Below are 18,625 nucleotides of genomic sequence, written 5' to 3'. Positions count from 1 at the left end.
ACACGACCTCCAGGAAATCAGACAGGAGCATGGAATGGCTCTGGAAAGAAAAATTTATGACCATTTCCCCAAATCATCAAAGAAATGCTTTTACTCAAATATAATCACCAATAGCTTTTCTGACAGATTAAAAGTACAAGATTAATAAAACCTTTTTAGACAAAAAAAATTGAAAATTAGGTTGGTCTCTCAAGAAATATCCTTTTACTGCCTCCCTTCCCTCCAACAAATGCTATTAAGTTTTGAGGCAAGTATTACTCTAAGATTATTTTTAATCACATCAGTTTCCATTGTGTCTGTAAGGGACTTCATTATTAAAAAAAAAAAAAAAAAAAAAAAAAAAAAAAAAACAAAACAACTTTTGGGGAGGCTGAGGCATGAGGATCCCAACATGGTTGAGGCCACCTTAGGAAACATAGTTTACACCCTGTTTCAAAGAAATTTTAGAAAGGCTGGGATAGGGCTAAGGTTGTGGCTCGGTGGCAGAGTGCTGCTTGTCTCACACATGTGAGGCACTGGGTTCAATCTTCAGCACCACATGAAAATAAATAAACAAAATATTGTGTCCATGTATAACTTTAAAAATATTTACAAAAAAAGAAGGCTGGAATATAGCTCAGTGGTGGAACATTTGCCTGGCATACAAAGGGCCCTAGATTCAACCCCCAGTAACCTTTGGCATGAAAAGAAAAATGATAAAACTATAGAATAATTCATTCATATTGGTCAAAAAATTCATTAGTTGCTGGGCATGCTGGCTCATGCCTATAATCCCAGTGACTTGGGAGGCTGAAGCAGAAGGATCACAAGTTGCTTCAGCAAATCAGTAAGGCCCTGTCAAAATATAAAAAGGGCTGTGGATTTGGCTTTGGGATTAAGTGTCCCTGGTTCAATCTCTAGTATCAAAAGAAGAAAAAAAGCATTAGTTCACAACATATCTGCTGTTTTGACACATTACTGTTTTTAATTTAGACAAGCATATTGGCATTATGATCTTCTATGTAACAAGCACAATAGTGAGAGAACAGCCTGACCTCTCACATACAGATACAGAACACATTTGAGGAAAGAAGAAAGTGTCATTACCTCTTTGTCATGTGCGATCAGCTGGGTCTTCACATGGCCAGACACAAGATTCACTCGCCCCAACACCTGCCCTGTCTCCAGTCCCCAGATGGTGCAAGTTGTGTCGATGCTTGAGGTACCTGCAAATACCACTTCAAGTGAGAGGCTGCCAGGAGTGAGGTTCTCCTTGCACACTTGGGGAGTGAGGTGCACACTTCCCTCCTGCTCATCTGCTTGGCCCAGCAGACAACATGCCACAAATACTTTCTTAGCACAGGGAGGGTCAAATATAAAATTATTAACTCACGACCTTAGATTTTAATAAGAGACAAGACATATACACATAGAAAGCTCAATTCTATATAGAGGAGTTAATAACTATATTCCATATTTAGCCTACTTCTCACTTGGCCTGTTTTAGGATGATGTACTTAAAAACTGGCCCAGGGGCTGGGGGTATACCTCAGTGTTACAACATTGGTCTACCATGCATAAGGCCTTGGGTTCTATTTCCAGCACCGCAAAAATGAAGCGGGGGGGGGGGGGGACTGGCACAGTGTTATATATGAGAATATGTATCTCTGCTTTTTCAAACTGGACTACATGCTCCCTAACTTCTTTACCTAAAAGATAAGGATCCACCTCATTCCAGTCAAAGGAGGTCAGGGGGGCACAGAAATCCGAGTTCTTGTTATTGTTTAGCAAACACTCCAGCCTAGTCTCTGTTTCTCCAACCTAAAGGAAGGGGGGAAAAAAATCAACCAGTCTTATCTTAACCAACAAAACAAAACAAAACAAAACCCTGTTTAGGTAGTACCTTAGTAAATCTAAGACATGAAGGAAAACATTTCAGCATAAAGAATGAGAAACTTCCTAAATGCCACATTATTTCAAACTTTCTCCTCTACCCAACTTTGCTTTCAAAATTTTCTTCCCTGCATCTTTTCAGAGGGGTCTTCTCACTTTGCTCTACTCAGAATCTTGGCATCTTGCCTGCTAGACACAATGCCCAAGGCTACTAAGGATGTTGCTGATGGTGAGCTAAGCAAAGGGGCAGGAGTGCTCCAAGACCCACTCACTTCATTTATTAGACTCAATGGCCTGGTATTTGGTTTAGTTTACTCAAAAGTATCTTGGTTGTCAAAAGAATAAGAGCCCTGACACCCACTGAGGGCTGTTCAAGTCATATCAGGTTAATTAACTAAGCCTCAGGTTTTCAAGGCTGACTACAGCCAGCAGTAAGACTCATGGAATCTTATTAGAAAATCTGCTGAGCCAAACAAGGTCAGGCCAGATAAGCTGCACTTGCTTCTCCCTTGCTAAAATGACACCTGCCTCTAGTCCATCCATTCTCTGTGATTCCACACTAACAGCTGACAGTAAGAAAGCCCATTTGTCTGGCTGCTAATCAAACATCTGCTTACCCTCCACACTCGGAGATAGTCACCACTTGTCGCCAGTAGGTCTGGATAGACGCCCTTTGTGTCAGGGATCCACATGAGTTTTGTGGTGGGATATGGATGGTCAAAGGTGTTTCGGCAAATAAACTCCGAACTTTCCTCATCTAAACCAACAAGCTGAACCTGCAACATAACAAAGTTGAGCCACATAAGCTTTTTTTTTTTTCCTTCCTTTCTTCTCTTTTTCCCTTTTTTTGATGCTAGGGACTGACCTGAGTGACATTCTACCTAGAACTTTTTGAGACAGGGTCTCACTAAGTTGCCCAGGGTGGCCTCAAACTTGTGATCCTCCTGTCTCAAGCTTCCCAGTCTTTAGGATTACCAGTGTGTGCCACCACACCCCAGCCAGCATAAGCATTTGTTCTTTTGGAGAAGTATCAAATACATCAGATCCCTAGCCAGTGATAGAAATCTTGACCCTGTATTATACTTAACTCAGAGTAAGAAATTATTACATTGAGAGGGCACTTAGACAAACCATCCACTGCCAGACAGAAAAATCAGACCCAGAAGGTTCCATTACATTCAATACTGCAAAGCCAGTATTAGAGACAGAGAAGCTCTCAATACATGTTCTCTGACTCCTAATCCTACACTCTTGACCTCAAATCACAAAACTGCATTATCTGTTCAGCTGGATGTTACTCAAAAATAGTCAGGGTGAGGAAGTGCTTTTGACTGGAAATGCGGTGGGCATCTGGTGCTTGGAAGCCAGGTATATCAAACACCTTGTGCAGTCTCTTACAACAAATTATGTCCCACTAAAAAGTCAACAATGCACAATCCTCACTCTCACCCCCAACTTTAACAATGGTTAGTTACAGGTTTATACATAAGGGTTTGTGAATGAGTATTTGAGAATCCAAACCACTGTGAGTGGCAAAAATAGTGGCATCACTGATAAGAAGTCCCACCTAGTTCTGGCTACTTTTGCTTAGAGTCAGTTTTCCACCATTAATTTCCATCTTCTCCTGTCAAACTCAATCTGGTTCAATGCGAAATGACACTCACATACATTTGCTTACAAATTTTTAACTCAAAGACAGAATGGTGGGATAAGAGGAAAAGCACTAACCATAGAGCAGAAACAAAATTCCTTGTCTTTCTGGTCTTAGTTTTAGATACCTGTACATACTCTCCCCAAATCAGGTTTAGGTACATAAATAAATTCACTCAAGTGTACAGTTCCGTGACTTTTGGTCAACATACACAGTTATGTAACTCCCACAACAATTAAGATATAAACACTTCTACCAGCTAGGTATAGTGGCTCATGCCTGTAATCCCAATGACTCAGGAAGTTAAGGCAAGAGGATCACAAGTTCAAGATCAGCCTGGACAACTTAACAAAACCCCATCTCAAAAAAATAAAATAAAAACAAATACAAGGCTGTCTGAGTGATAGAGTCCTCCTAGATTCAACCCGAGCAACCCCATTCCACACACAAAAAGAACACTTCCACCAACTCGAAAAGTTCTCTCTGGCTTCTTAGCAGACAACTTGGTTGTATTTTCCTCCATATTTCAAGCTGTGAACTTAGGCAAGAGTCTTACTCAATGTGAATGTTTCATTTATGCAACCTAGTATCATTTCCCAGAGACCTCATATGTTTGCACCAAATTGTGATTTATTCTCAAACAGACCCAAGCTCTTCTATTCCCAGTTGCCAACCAGATATGAGAAGAATAACACTTGGCTCTAACTTTGGTTTGAATTTTTGTTCAGATACTCAAACATTTAAATTTGACAAAAGGGGCTGGGGATGTGGCTCAAGCGGTGGCGCGCTCGCCTGGCGTGCGTGCGGCCCGGGTTCGATCCTCAGCACCACATACCAACAGAGATGTTGTGTCCGCCGAGAACTAAAAAATAAATATTAAAAAAAAAAATTCTCTCTCTTCTCTCTTTCTCCCCTCTCTCACTCTCTCTTTAAAAAAAAATAAAATAAATTTGACAAAAGAGAACATGAGTTCTCTGTGAATAAATTCATATAATAGAGAATAAAATGATAAAGTCTCCGATTAACTTCACCACCGATTTTGATTCTACTTATTGACCGTAACAAATTCTATTTATGACAGTTCTACATTGAGAAAACACTATGTGATAGGTATTTTTCCAAATGTTTCTCTATGTATTTGTATGTGTACAGGTCTGGTGTTTTTGTTTTTTAATATTTTTATTTATTTATATATGGCGGTGAGAATGGAACCCAGTGCCTCACACATGCTTGATGCTAGGCAAGCACTGAGCTACTACAACCCCAGCACCCCCCCACCCCCGCTTTTTTTTTTTTTTTGGATGGTGCTAAGGATTGAACACATAGCTTTGTGCATTCAAGGCAAGTACTCTACCAACTGAACTATATCCCCAGCCCTTGTTTTGTTTTTCTACGCATAGATTTGGTACATAAAATTTATTCTGCAACTTGGTTTTAACAACTTGTCTTGAAATATTTTCCTGTGTCTGTACAAGATAGTGCCATCTCACTCTTCTACAGCAGATTATGATAAGCACACCATAATATTAACTATTGTTATTTTGATTGTATCCCATTGCTTTGTTATTATAACAGTTCTATAATGAATAAATATCCTTATTCATTTATCTTTGTACACATGTACAAATGCTTTTGTTGGATATCCCTAGAAGCAGTTGTTATATCACATTATTTCTTCTATCAGTCTTCAAAAAGGTTACTTTCATTTATACTTTTATCAACAGTACACGAGAGTGCTAATTTCCCCATGCGAATGAAAAATGGCAATTTTCCAACATTGTACTATTGACTATTTTTGAGTAACAATAATTAATATCTGAGAGCATATGATGAGCCATCTGTAAGCACTAGAAATGCTTTATGTGAATCACCTCATTTAATCGTCTCAATATCATCATGAAGTAGTTACACTTCCAGAAGAGTATGCAGAGGAAAAGAAAGTTGAAGTACCTTGCCCAAGATTTAGAACATCTGTCCAATTTCCTACTGGATTGTTTATCTTTTTCTTACTGATTTGTAGAAACTTATAGATGGTTATTCTGCCTTTATCTCTTATATGTTTCCTTTGGTAAATTAGCCCATAAAACTCCAGGGGTAAGCACCTATTTGGACGTAATCTTTGACTGTATTTTCAATATTTTCCATCATTTCAAAAATTATTCAGGTTTTCTACTTATTAAGAAAATTTGGCAGTACTTGCTTTCCTATGTTTCATCTAGATTTTCCACTGTGCTATGACAAATTGTTAATAGCAATCTTATTCTTTAAACTTCTCTCTCCCTACTCCATATTTCCACTCGTGCACCAAAAGAAGAATGTGTTCCTGCCCCTCTTCCCCCTGGGGAGAATACTTAGGGTGAGGGGTCCTGATCTTTCATCCCAACTAGTAACTAGCTCCACTCAATGGAGGAAGAATTGTTGAAATGATAGCAAAAACCTGAGTTGGGCCTGTGGGCATGTCTCCCTGGTGAGCCTGACCACTCTAACTTAGACATACCCCACAGAACTCTTGCTTACTTTTCCAGGCAAATCAGTCTTCTCAGAATGCCTGTGTCCATCATCTACTCCAGTTTCTCAGAACCTACAACATCTGAGCTCAAGTTGGATCTGTCCTTGAAATAGACGTAAAAATTCAGAAAAGTCTCACTTCAGCTTCAAGGCCAAAGTGCATTTTTCCAACTTAGTTTACCAGGACGCAACACTACATTAGAGGTGATTAATCAGTTAATAATAGTGAAGCTGTTTCCCTTTTGACGACTATAATTTTTTTTAATATTTATTTTTTAGGTTAGATGGACACAACACAATACCTTTATTTTTATGTGGTGCTGAGGATTGAACCTGGGTCCTGTCCTGTTAGGCGAGCGCTCTACCACTGAACCACAATTCCAGCCCCACGATATGATTTGAATGTAATTTCTTTGATAAGAAGTTCCCATCCATGGGCTGGAGTTGCAGTTCAGGAGTAGAGTGCTTACCTAGCATGTGTGAGGCACTGGTTCGTTGACAACTAAAAAAATATTTTTAAAAAAGTCCCCTTGGCTGGGGATATGGCTCAAGTAGTAGTGTGCTCTTCTGGCATGCGTGAGACACTGGGTTCGATCCTCAGCATCACATAAAACTAAAATAAAGATATTGTGTCCACCTAAAGCTAAAAAAATAAATATTAAAAAAAAAAAAACAAAGTCCCGGGGCTGGGGTTGTGGCTCAGTGGTAGAATGCTCGCCGAGTATGCATGAGGCACTGGGTTCAATCCTCAGCACCACATAAATGTAAAATAAAGATATTGTATCCACCTAGAACTAATAATAAAATAAAATAAAATAAAATAAATAAAAAAAGTCCCCAACCAAAAAGGGGGTGACTGGTAAAAATTTAGATACCAAGAATTCTATTCCTGAACCCTTTAGCATCATTTTCTTTCTTGCTCTTTGTGGGTGGGGGTGGGGGTGGGGTTTCCTGGGGAGTGAACCCAGAGGCCCCTTACCACTGAGTCACATCTCCAGCCCCTTTTATTTTTATGTTGAGACTGAATCTTGCTAAGCTGCTTAGAGCCTCACTAAATTACTGAGGATGACCTTGAACTTGTGATACTCCTGCCTTAGCCTCCCAAGTTACTGGGATTATAGGCATGAGCCATGCCATGATGCCCAGCTGCTTTTACCCTTTATGTGACTTTGGGTAAGTGATTTAGCATATCTTATAAATCTCCTCATTTTCCCATGAATTTTGATATGTAGCATTTTTTCCTGGTCTGTTGATTTCTTCTTTTTTTTTGGTCAGTTGATTCCCCCCTAACTTTAAAAAGAAATTTAAGACATAATCAATAATTTTCATAAACTGGTTTATCTTTTTATTTTTTATGTTAGGTTACTTTTGGGGGGGTACCAGGAATTGAATTCAGGGGTACTTAACCACTGAGCCACAACCCCAGCCAGCCCTTTTTATTTTTGATTTTGAGACAGGGTCTTGCTAAGTTGCTTAAAGCCTCACTAAGTTACTAAGGCTTGAGGCTGGCTTTGAACTTTCGATCCTCCTGCCTCAGCCTCCCAAGCTGCTGGGATTACAGGTATGTACCACCACACCTGGCTGGGCTACCTTTTTATTTACTTATGTATTTAGTTGTAGACAGACATAATATTTTATTTATTTTTGTTGTGGTGAGGATTGAACACAGTGCCTCACATGTGCTAGGCAAGCACTCTACCAAAGAGCTACAACCCTGGCCCTGGGTTACCTTTTTAAAAACTCCATGTGCATGCACACTGGAGATTGAACCCAGAGCTTCAATACTAAGCATGCACTCTACCACTGAGCTATATCTCCAGCCCCTTGTTGGTTGTAATTTTAACAATGTATTTTCTTTTGTTCCAACTTTTTTTTTTTTGCCTTGCTTTTAATTCTATCTGAAGTTAATATTATCAGGCCTGATTTCTTATAAGAGATCTTGCTTTTTTGTTGTTTGTCATTCATTCCTTTCTCTTTATTTCCTTTTAAGTCATACTATGATTTAATTATTTTTAAATCATTTAAAAACATTTAATTAATGTTAACTGTTTTACTAGTTATATTTACAAAAGGTATAATATTTGAAAGGCACAAAAGCAACAACAGTGAAATTAAGGCCCTACATCCTAGCTCCCCTTCCTGGATAAGTCAACATTCCCCATCTCTTATGTATCCCTTCCACACATGAGCATATATAGGTATGCATGTGGATGTGTGCATTTTTTTTACATGAATGGTAGTTTGTAATATGCTATTCTGCACATTGTTTTCTTCACTCAATGGTTTTTAAAATGTTCCATATTAGTATATGTAAAGCTAATCCATTCTTTTTTTTTTTTTTTTGGCAGGGTGGTACTGGGGATTGAACTCAGGGGCACTCTACCACTGAGCCACATTCCCAGCCCTGTTTTGTATTTTATTTAAAGACAGGGTCTCACTGAATTACTTAGCAACTTGCAGTTGCTGAGGCTGGCTTTGAACTTGCAATCCTCTTGTCTCAGCCTCTGGAGCTGTTGGGATTCTGGGGTGTGCCACTACACCCGGCTAATCCATTCTTTAAATAACTGCAAGGATGTACCACAATTTATTCAATAATTTCTTTAATATTTTCATATTTTATGCTTACAATAATGCTAAAATGAGTATCTCTGCACATTTCAACCATGTAAGCATAGCTGTAGTGTGAATTCCCACAAGTGAAACTACAGGATTGAAGGTAATTCCATTTTAAATTTTGATACCAACTGCTACTTGACCTCCATGGTGGCCAAGAGAAACTACACATACACTCAATGTGTGTTAATAAGGTTTTAGATTTTCCTTTATCTAGCTGAAACTTTCCTTTTTCTTATGAGGTTCAGTTCCATTTTTTTATACCTTTATTTATTTGTTTTTATGTGGTGCTGAGGATCAAACCCAGTGCTTCACATGCAAAGCAAATACTCTACCAACTGAGTTACAACCCCAGCCCCATCAGTTCTACATATGCTTAAGAATCATTTATATATCCTTTTCTGGGAAGTATTCATATTTGCTTCCCTTTTTCTATTGATTTATTGGGTTGTAATTTGCTGATGTTTATATATTAAAAGATGTGTGGTCTACAATGTTACATGTAGTTTTTCAATGTCACTTATTTTTTTACTTTGTGGGGTTAGTTGGTTTTGCCAAAAGTATTTTATTCTTATATGGTATTGTTCATTCCCACTTTTACGCTTTCTCACGCTGTGATTACAAAATTCTTCCATGCTCTATAGTTGTATACTCACATTTTTTTTTATTCATCTGGAATTCCGGTACAAGGTTTAAGACAGAGAATTTTTTTCCCCTAGTCTCAATGCCACTGATTTTTCATTATTAATATTGCACCATCTTTTTGCACAGACAAAATTTCTTTATGCATTCTGAGTTCATTTCTAGAGTCTCTTCTGTTCATTTGTTAATCCTTGCAGTACTACCAAACTATCTTAATAACTACAGCCTTATAGTTACAGTTTGTTGTTGTTGTTTTTTAACATCTTGGTGGTTAATGTCCCGCCTCCTTCATTGCTCTTCCTTTTCTGAAGTTTTCTGACAATATGTGCATGTTTGTAAAATGCCTGTGTAGAATTAATTAATCAGTTTACCCTGGTTCTAAAAAAATTTTTTTAAATTATGGTATTTTGAACAGGGATCATATGAAGTTTATGGACATGGATACTGATGCTAAGCTTTTCTAGAGTCTACCTTTCCATTTTTCAAGCCTTGTCTCATGTTCGTCAGCATTATTTTTTCCATATAAACCTTATAGATATTCAAGTATACTCCCAGGTACTTATAGTAAAACACAATCCTACAATATTTATAGATCTGTAAACATTACTCCATTGCCTCTGTCAACAAATGTAGTTAGCCTAACATCTTTTCCCCTTCTTAAAGAGGACTTGAGCACTTTGACTAGATGTTCAAAGAATTCTGTCTTCATTCTTAAAGTGCAGAAATTTTCCTACAATGTTTCAGTGCCAATTGCTTTTTGATAATTTTTCTTAAGACTCTGTATGAACTCATTACTTCAAATCTCTACCTCTGAATTCCTCTTTAACTATGTATTTGAGCTTTTGATTTTATTTCTTTGGTTCTCTTCTTCAGGGAAATCATACACCTAAGTTAGATCTTCTTTCTTTTTTTTTTAAAAATATTTATTTTTTAGTTGTAGTTGGACACAATACCTTTATTCCATTCTGCTGCAAATGACTCACATGCAGGTCAGCATGAACAAGCAGAAGAAACCGAAGAAGCAGAAGAAGAAGCCCCTTTATTGTATATAGCAGTCTTTATATAGTATTGTGAACAAAGAAGGCAGCATTCCAACAGCAATGAATCAGGTTTTTAAGTTAGCTAAACATAGTATACAGAAGTAACTTACTAATCAGAAGTAACCTGCTTCTCATGGATTAATCTACTCTTGGGCCGGAGCATTCTGAGCTCTGCTTTTTGTTAAGAACAGATAAAAATTTTTCTCAGAGCCCTCCTAGCCCACTTGGCAGAACATCCTGTTTGCAGGCAAAGCTCCGTCAAGATAGCAGAGAGTCACCTTATCTAAACCTTGGTGGAACATCCCATTTGCAAGCAAGGTCTGCCATGATTGTAGGGCTCTCCTTTACAAGTAGCTCACAGTCACCTTATCTAAACCTTGGCAGAACATCCAGCTTGCAGGCAAGCTCCATCAAGGACAGCAAGCATCTTGTTTTCAAGCATGCTCAAAGTCACATTCATTTATTTTTATGTGGTGCTGAGGATTGAACCCAAGGCCCCGCTTGAGCTAGGTGAGCGCTCTACCGCTGAGCCACAATCCCAGCCCCTAGATCTTCTTTCTTTTTGACCTCTATTACATTCTAATGGTTAACTTCTCGTTTTAAAATATTTGTCCTCCTTATTCTTTTGTTTTTGACAGCTTGTATTTACCTTTATTGTTTCAATGTGGCTTTGAATCCTGTGATAATTTTAGTTTTCTCTTCTACTTTTCTGTGCTCTGCCGGTTCCATTTTCTCCTGTCACTGTGCCTTATTTTACTTGATCTACTGTATCTCTGCTCAGAGTTTTGAATTTTTTTAAAGTTCTTTGAATTCTGTGGCAAGACTGGCCATCATTTTTTTAGCTAAGGTGAAACACTATTCTAAGTGAGGGTACTACGAGACACTTGTTTCCACTTGCCCATCCTTTCTTATAGTATCTTTCTGTAGCTTTCATACTGATTCCTTTCCAATGAGACAGGTTCTTCCCAGATGATTTGAAGGAAGCTCTTGTGGAAGGGAGGCCAGGGCCATGGTCCAAATTAGCAAAACACGAGAAGCCTTTGTATCTCCTCAGCCAATAGGATGCTGCTGGTAGTTCAACCTCTCTTCCTTCTGCCTCATAGAAGAGGCAGCACACCAATATGTCTTCTGGTACACTTAGCTCCCCCCCAGCTTTTGTTTAATATCTTTATTTTTTTATTTATATGTGGTGTTGAGGATCGGACCCAGTATCTCACACTTGGTAGGCAAGCACTCTACCTCTGAGCCACAACCCCTGCCCAGCTTAGCTTCCTTCTTATCCCAGGTATTTTCACTGTCCCAGAGGATCGATTCTGTCCATCAAATCCTATTTTGAAGAACTGTAGCTGTTCCGATTTTGGAATCTGCAGTCACAGATTTCTGCGGTCACTGCCCTCCTTTCTCAGTATTTTCCCATAGCCATTAGCCTTCCTTACATAGTGTGGAAGCATACAGAAAAAATAAACCTGACTTAAGTGGTTGACACCTAAGTCTTTCTCTGCCTTTTTCTCCACAGTATTTCCTGCCCTCTTGCTAAGTGTCTTTTATCTCCTACCTCCAGTGCCTTTCTGCAACCATTGTTCCACAACACTTTACCCAACATGTGAAATGAAAGTCCCTAAAGAGAAAAGGCTGCAAAGCAGGATCATTTTACTCAGGTTTGTTTGTTTTAATATTTATATTTTAGTTGTAGTTGGACACAATACCTTCATTTTATTTATTTATTTTTATGTGGTGTTGAGGATAGAACCCAGGGCTTCACATGTGCTAGGAAAACACTCTACTGCTGAGCCACAACCCCAGCCCTTTACTCAGGTTTTTTTGTTTTGAGGTACTGGAGATTGAGCCTAGGACCTTGAACATGTTAGGCAAGCACTCAACCACTGAGCTACCTCCCCAGCCCCAACTTATTATTTTTTAAAAATATTTTTAGTTGTAGTTGGAATTAATAACTTTATTTATTCTTTCATGTGGTGCTGAGGATCGAACCCAGTGCTTCATACGTGCAAGGCAAGTGCTCTACCACTGAGCCACAACCCCAGCTCCATCCCCAGCTCATTTAAAACTGTAAATGTTACTGTGTGTCTAGACACAATGGCACCTACCTATAATCCCAGCTAATCAAGAGATTGAGGCAGGAAGATTGCCAAATTGGAAACCAGCTTCTTCAACTTAATGAGACCCTGTCTCAAAAAAGGGCTGGGGATGTAGCTTAGGGGTAAAGTTTCCCTAGGTTCAACCCCTGGTACTGCAAAATAAATACATAAATAAATATTGTCTAGGGGCTGGGGATGTGGCTCAAGCGGTAGCGCACTCGCCTGGCATGCGTGCGGCCTGGGTTCGATCCTCAGCACCACATACAAACAAAGATGTTGTGTCCGCTGAGAACTAAAAAATAAATATTAAAATTCTCTAAATAAATAAATAAATAAATATTGTCTGATGTCTTCTAAAAATCAAATATGGAATATAAAATACCCCTTGAAAGCATGATCACAGCTTCACTTTCACAAAGAACATAAATTACACATTATTCATACCTATGTTTTTTTTCAAAGTATCATTATTTACCTTGATTGTTATTATAAGCTCCTGGAGAAAACTGTGTATTAGACTTTAATACATATACAGTTAGCACAGAACACAAAGGAATGTATGTGAGTATAGTCTTTAAACCAGCTCTCAAGTTATCCAGTTCAGCACAACTCCAGCCATGGCACCATTTCCCCACAATTGTTAACATAACCAAAATCAACTACAGCAACATTCTGAGGGTATAAACCACCTTTTCCTGGTCTTTTCCACTTGTCCTCCCTTCAAACCTATTCCTGATTTTTACTCTAGGGCAGTGCCTGCAGATACCTAAGACCTGCCCTATCAAATTTTTAAGATGAATTCTGGTACCACAGCCCTTTGGTTCCTGACTCAGAGACTGACCAGTCAGTCCTGGCAGCAAGGCCTCAGGCATGCCAGACTATCTCCAGAAGAGATTCAGTCCTTATTCAATCAAAGCATCTCCAGTAGTCTAGGGAACGAGGTTAGAGCAAAAAACAATATATTCAGTGATCCCATGGGGGAATCAGTCCTCTCACTGACTAGAAAAAGGAAGGGGGAAGTAAAACCAAAAGAGTTTAATGTTTTAAACTTCCTTGCTGACAGAAGACCAGAGACTGGAGGAACACTTTTGCCAGGGCCTGGCAGAACATGGTAAATTTCTAAATATCTGTCAAAATTACTGACAAGTACTAAAACACATTCTTTTCATTGCTCTTGATCTCTCATCTGCTGATAAAAGCTACAGAAGTTTTCCAAGTATGATCCCTGTGCTTAAAACATGTATACATGTTCAGTACATACTTGTTCAATTAATGAGTAAATGAATGAGAATGGGCTGCCGCAAATACTGAAAGATGAAAAATCATATTCCAGTGTCAAATATACCAAATATATAAAGTAACTCTGCATTAAAAATTTCAGAGGAAGCAACACAGACTGACAAGGCAAATGTTTATCTGTGAGTACTGCAGGTATAAGGTTGTTGCACATAGACACACTTCAGAAAGCATCAGGTATTACCAACAGTCTCTTTCCTTGAAAATGTTCTCCACATGCTTAAGAGCTCAAGTGCTAAGTTAGTTAAATATTAGGGAAAAATAAATCCCAGCCACTCTGCCAACTTTATTCAAAACCAATCCTGAAACATGTGCCTAAGAGAAAAGCCCAAGAACTGCTACCTTTCTTTATCTAATAAAAGAAGGGGAAAACCACCTGCCTAGACCAGATACTGTTAAAACTCAAAAGAAATGTAAAATTCTTGTATCAGAGTTACTGTGGGCAAGCCAGGTAGAACAAGAGAACATGGGCTTAAAGTAATACACTATGCTACCAGGAGTCTGACTATGTGAAACTGGAAGATCAAAAAATGGGCTGGGATCAGAAATTTTCCCCTAGGTCTTTAAAGACAGGGAATGAACATAATGACAGTTTATGGTACCTTTCTGATATATAAAAGTAGATTTACCCAACATACATATAGTTCTCCTTGAACATATTTCAATTACAGACACAGTAATGATGATGATTAAAAAACAGCTAACATTTCTATACGGTTTACTCCATGTCAGGTAGAATTCCTAAATCCACTACATATATTAACTCACATAATGTTCCAAACAAATTTATAAGGTAATAAAATGAACTTATTACCCTCATTTTACAGACGAGGAAAATGAGGCATAGAGGATAATTTGCCCAAAGGCCACACAAAACTGGGAAGCAGTAAGATGAAAATCTCAATTCATGGGGCCAGGGGTGTAGCTCTGTGGTAGAGCACTTGTCCAAAAGCACAAGGCTCTGGGTTTGATCCCTGGAGACAAACACACACACACAAAACAAAACAAAACAAAAAAACAGAACTATTAAAAACAAAACAAAACAAATCAAACCAAACTATCTCAAAAAAGGCTATCTCACACTAGAGTTTTTTCCATGGATGAACTTGGATGGAAGCAATGTTTAGAAGCCTGCAGGTGCAAAAAGATTCAATTCCTGCCGCTAGCCAGCAGATGCCAAAGTAATTCTTAAAAGGCTATATGGCCCACCTGTGTCTGTTAGCTTCAGGGGTGGAGCCCAAGAATACAAATCCCTCAGTGGATTCTCACACACAGTAATTTAGAGAACCACTGTTCCAAAACCAAAAAAGATTATAAAACACAACCACAAATAATGAGGCTTTTTATTGCAGGTGTAGTTGACTGAATTGGTTTCTTTTTCTTTCTTTCTTTTTTTCTGTAGCTGTAGATGGATAGCATGCCTTTGTATTTTTTATGTGGTGCTAAGGATTGAACCCAGTGCCTCACATATGCTAAGAAGCACTCTACCACTGAACTTCATCCCTAAATTTATTCTCATGAAGGGATATCTGGAAGTCAAGTTCTTGATTTTTAGATTTAATTCTGTGGACCAACCAAGTATTCTATTATTTTATAATAGTAAATCACAATTATATTAATATAAAATTTAAAACATCATAATCATGTTTTCTCAATGTGTCCACTCCACATTTAAAACAATGATCATTTCTAGGCTTTTTAATGAATGTTAATTTGCTATGTTACTTTGTCCTCTGCTGGTATTCAAGATCCATGGCAAGCAGAAATAAAAGACCTAAAATTTTTAAATTTTTAGCTCCTCTCACTTATGTAGGCTACCACCCCTGTGACAAGGTTTCTTTAAAACTTAGCCCAGGAACCAGTGCTTTAAGGTGGAATTTACTGCCCACCAGCGCCTAGGCACAGATCTCTGATGCAGGGTTTCTTAATTTCAGGTCCATGAACTTGAACTGGAAATTACATCCTTATGTTCACTAACCTCTAGTTGACGTTAAGTATTTCTTTAGTTATAAATGGAGGCTGCCACCTAGCAATGAGAGTATCTATGACTTTATTGTCAACAGAATCACTGTTTTTTTTCCCTATCATATTACAGGTGTTAAACATCTTGAAATACTATTTATCCTTAACACTATTTCAAAATTATGGTAATTACACCAGATGGTATAATTTAATGAGCTGATTTTAAGGTACGTATTGCTATACTGCCACTGTTTTAAAGGTGTTTTTGATATTTGTAGTTTGATTTAATTGGTTTCTTTTTGGATTCCTACATAACTTATGCATTTGAAAACAATTATAAGAAGTGTTCTATTGGCATCAGCTTTCAAGTATTCCCTTCACAGCATGCACGTATATACGTGCACACACACAGAAAGAACCCTGATAGGTGGAGGCACAAAATAGTTCTAAGACTCTGCACTGTCTACATCATGGGAGTGAATTAAGATATTGTTAACTAAGTTGTGCATGGTGATGAGCATATGTACTCACAGCAACTGGGGAGGCTGAGGCAGAAGGGCCACAAGTTTAAGATCTGCCTGGGCAACTTAGTAAGACAATGTCTCAAAACAAAATAAAAAGGGCTGGGAGTATGGCTCAGTGGTAGAGGGCTTCTGGGTTCAATCCCCATTACAAAAAAAAAAAAAAAAAAAAAAAAAAAAACGAAAGAGAGACAGAAGTTAACCACTTATTCTGTTAATGCTGGGATTGCTGGTTTGCATGCTACCCATGTGCCTGGCACACAGTTGCTAAATCAAAGGACAAACTTTGGGACAGAGTTCCTGCAAATGAAGTTTGACATCAGTTACTCCACTGATTCCATCAGCAGTTGAGCTATGACTCAGTTTCTCCTCTCTTAGAAACGGCACCACTACTGCTGACCCAATGACTCTGAAAGAACTTAGAACAAAAACACATCAATTTGTGTGAAAAGATTCCAGCCTTTTGAAAGACAAATTATATTGTATTTTTTTATACCTTTATATTTATTTATTTATTTTTATGTGGTGCTGAGGATAGAATCCAGGTTCTCACACATGGTAAGCAAGTGCTCTACCTCTGAGCTCAATCCTAGTATCCTTAAGCAACAGTTCTAGTCGTCTTAATTTTATTAACACAGTGTCCACATCAGAACCTTGAATTCCATTCCAGTTCTGCTATTCACTGTGTGAGAAAGGGGCATCAGAGAAAAGGAAATAAAACTGTCTTGCTTGAACAAGGGTGGATCAATGCATTCTCCCTGGGATTTGTTAACTTTTTGTGTACGTGTACTGTCTAGGCACTGAGAGTTCATCCCTTTCCTCCTTTTCTCAAAGGACACTCCAAAGAAGTTAGGACATACTCCAGAGAAACAGATGTGTTCCTGACAAACTAAATCAACTTAAAATGTTCAAATGTATCTTACAGGAGTTTCACTTGTAAAACAGAACCCTGCTCCCACAGCAAACATAATAATGGATCTCACATATAATAATACTGGTCCATACAACATCTTAGAGCTAATCAATGGTCCCAACAGGACATAACCCTAGATAACCTGGCTTTTCCCATTGTACCCAATTTATTACTGTCTACAGTTTTGACTCTTAAATCTGATGTTCAGAGCAATAAACAGGAATACAGGCTTTCAATACAACCAGCCAAAGTTTTCAATTGTTCTGATCACTATCAATAACAACCTTTATTCTAATAAAACAAAAGGAAGATATTAAGAGGTAAAGGAAAGAAAATTCTTCCCAAACTCTCAAAAATACATTTACACTGAATAACCAGCTTAAAAGCTTCCCCCTCCTACCAGTGCTTCATGAAGGAGTCTCAAATCCATGGATGTACAACAAGACTTACTACTTAAAGGTTGCATAAAAGAAATCATCATAAAAGAAGCTAAGATTAGGCCAAATGTCATCTTTCTCTATTCAGAAACAATGGCAGGCTCAAGATACAGGCCAAGATTTCCAAAAAGAGATCACTTGGGAGAGGATGGATATCAGAAAGCAACAGGCAATAAGACAATCCTGGCAGAAAGCCTGGGGATCCAGTAGTAGTATTTGGGGGTGGGAGTACGGGGCAGAGAAGCCGGTTTAATAAACAGTCTTACAGAAATCTAGTGTAACCAGCAGTGCACGACCACTATTGGAAACGCCTGCATTTTCCTTCACAGCCATCACTACCACTTCCCTCCCCCACCCCGAACTGAAGCAATGCGGCAGAAGGGGGGGGGGGGATTAGAGGAACAAATGGCGTAGCTCTGGGGTACAAACTAGGATTTGAGACCTGTTACCTACACGAAATACCTGTCTGCCTAGGACAAGTCACAACACCGTGCCTCCGTCTCCCCACTACACAGAAATGTTGCCATAATCAAAGGTGACCCGTTCGCAATGCCAAGCACAGGGGCAGACATTGAGCAACCGCTCCGCGACGCTAAAGCCTGTCCACAGGAGGGTTCTAGGGTCGAGGCTCCAGCCCCGAAAGAGCGCTCTCGGGCCCGCTTCCCGTCACCTGGGTTCCGAGCCCCGGCCCGGCCCACCTTGTTGTTGTACTCCTCCACGAAGCTGCCCAGCGCCAGGCGAAAGCGCTTGTCTGGCCGCACGCTCCAGTTCATTGCGTAGACGGTCCAGGGCGCTTCATACTTGTAGATCTCCTTCCGTTTGCCGTGAAGGGACATCGTGGCCGCCGGGCCGCAGAGCGGGAGGGGGCTGCGGCGGGCTGCGGCTGGTGGGGTACGAGTCGGGCGGGGAGCCGGGCCTGGGACGCAGGGATCGGAAGGGAGGCGGGGCGGGCAGAACGGCCTAGCCCGGAAGAGGGGCAGCGGCTACAAACAACGACGGCCCGGCCCGACCCCCAGTTTCAAACCTGCTTCGGCACCGACAACAACCACCTTCCGTTTGGGATGCCGCCCCGCC

The 18,625-nt window shown here is 39.3% G+C and overlaps 1 protein-coding gene across 2 annotated transcripts in view; it reads right to left on the bottom strand.

Annotated features, from left to right (window-relative positions):
- Positions 1-18,625, bottom strand: part of DCAF7 (DDB1 and CUL4 associated factor 7) — a 30,485-nt gene extending 11,860 nt beyond the window's left edge. For both annotated transcript variants that reach the window (XR_014019309.1, XM_081270910.1), the window contains exons 1-4: positions 18,250-18,625; positions 2,490-2,648; positions 1,689-1,800; positions 1,087-1,205 (exon numbers count right to left, since the gene is read on the bottom strand). Coding sequence is in view for 1 of the 2 variants with exons in the window: in XM_081270910.1 (XP_081127036.1) it covers positions 1,087-1,205; positions 1,689-1,800; positions 2,490-2,648; positions 18,250-18,387 (528 nt within the window). In the remaining variant the exon portion in view is untranslated. The remainder of the gene's footprint in view (positions 1-1,086; positions 1,206-1,688; positions 1,801-2,489; positions 2,649-18,249) is intronic.

The sequence above is a fragment of the Spermophilus citellus genome (genome assembly GCF_964194105.1).
Source record: "Spermophilus citellus genome assembly, chromosome: 17".
NCBI classification, from domain to species: domain Eukaryota; kingdom Metazoa; phylum Chordata; class Mammalia; order Rodentia; family Sciuridae; genus Spermophilus; species Spermophilus citellus.
This window is presented reverse-complemented; position numbering and strand designations above follow the sequence as displayed.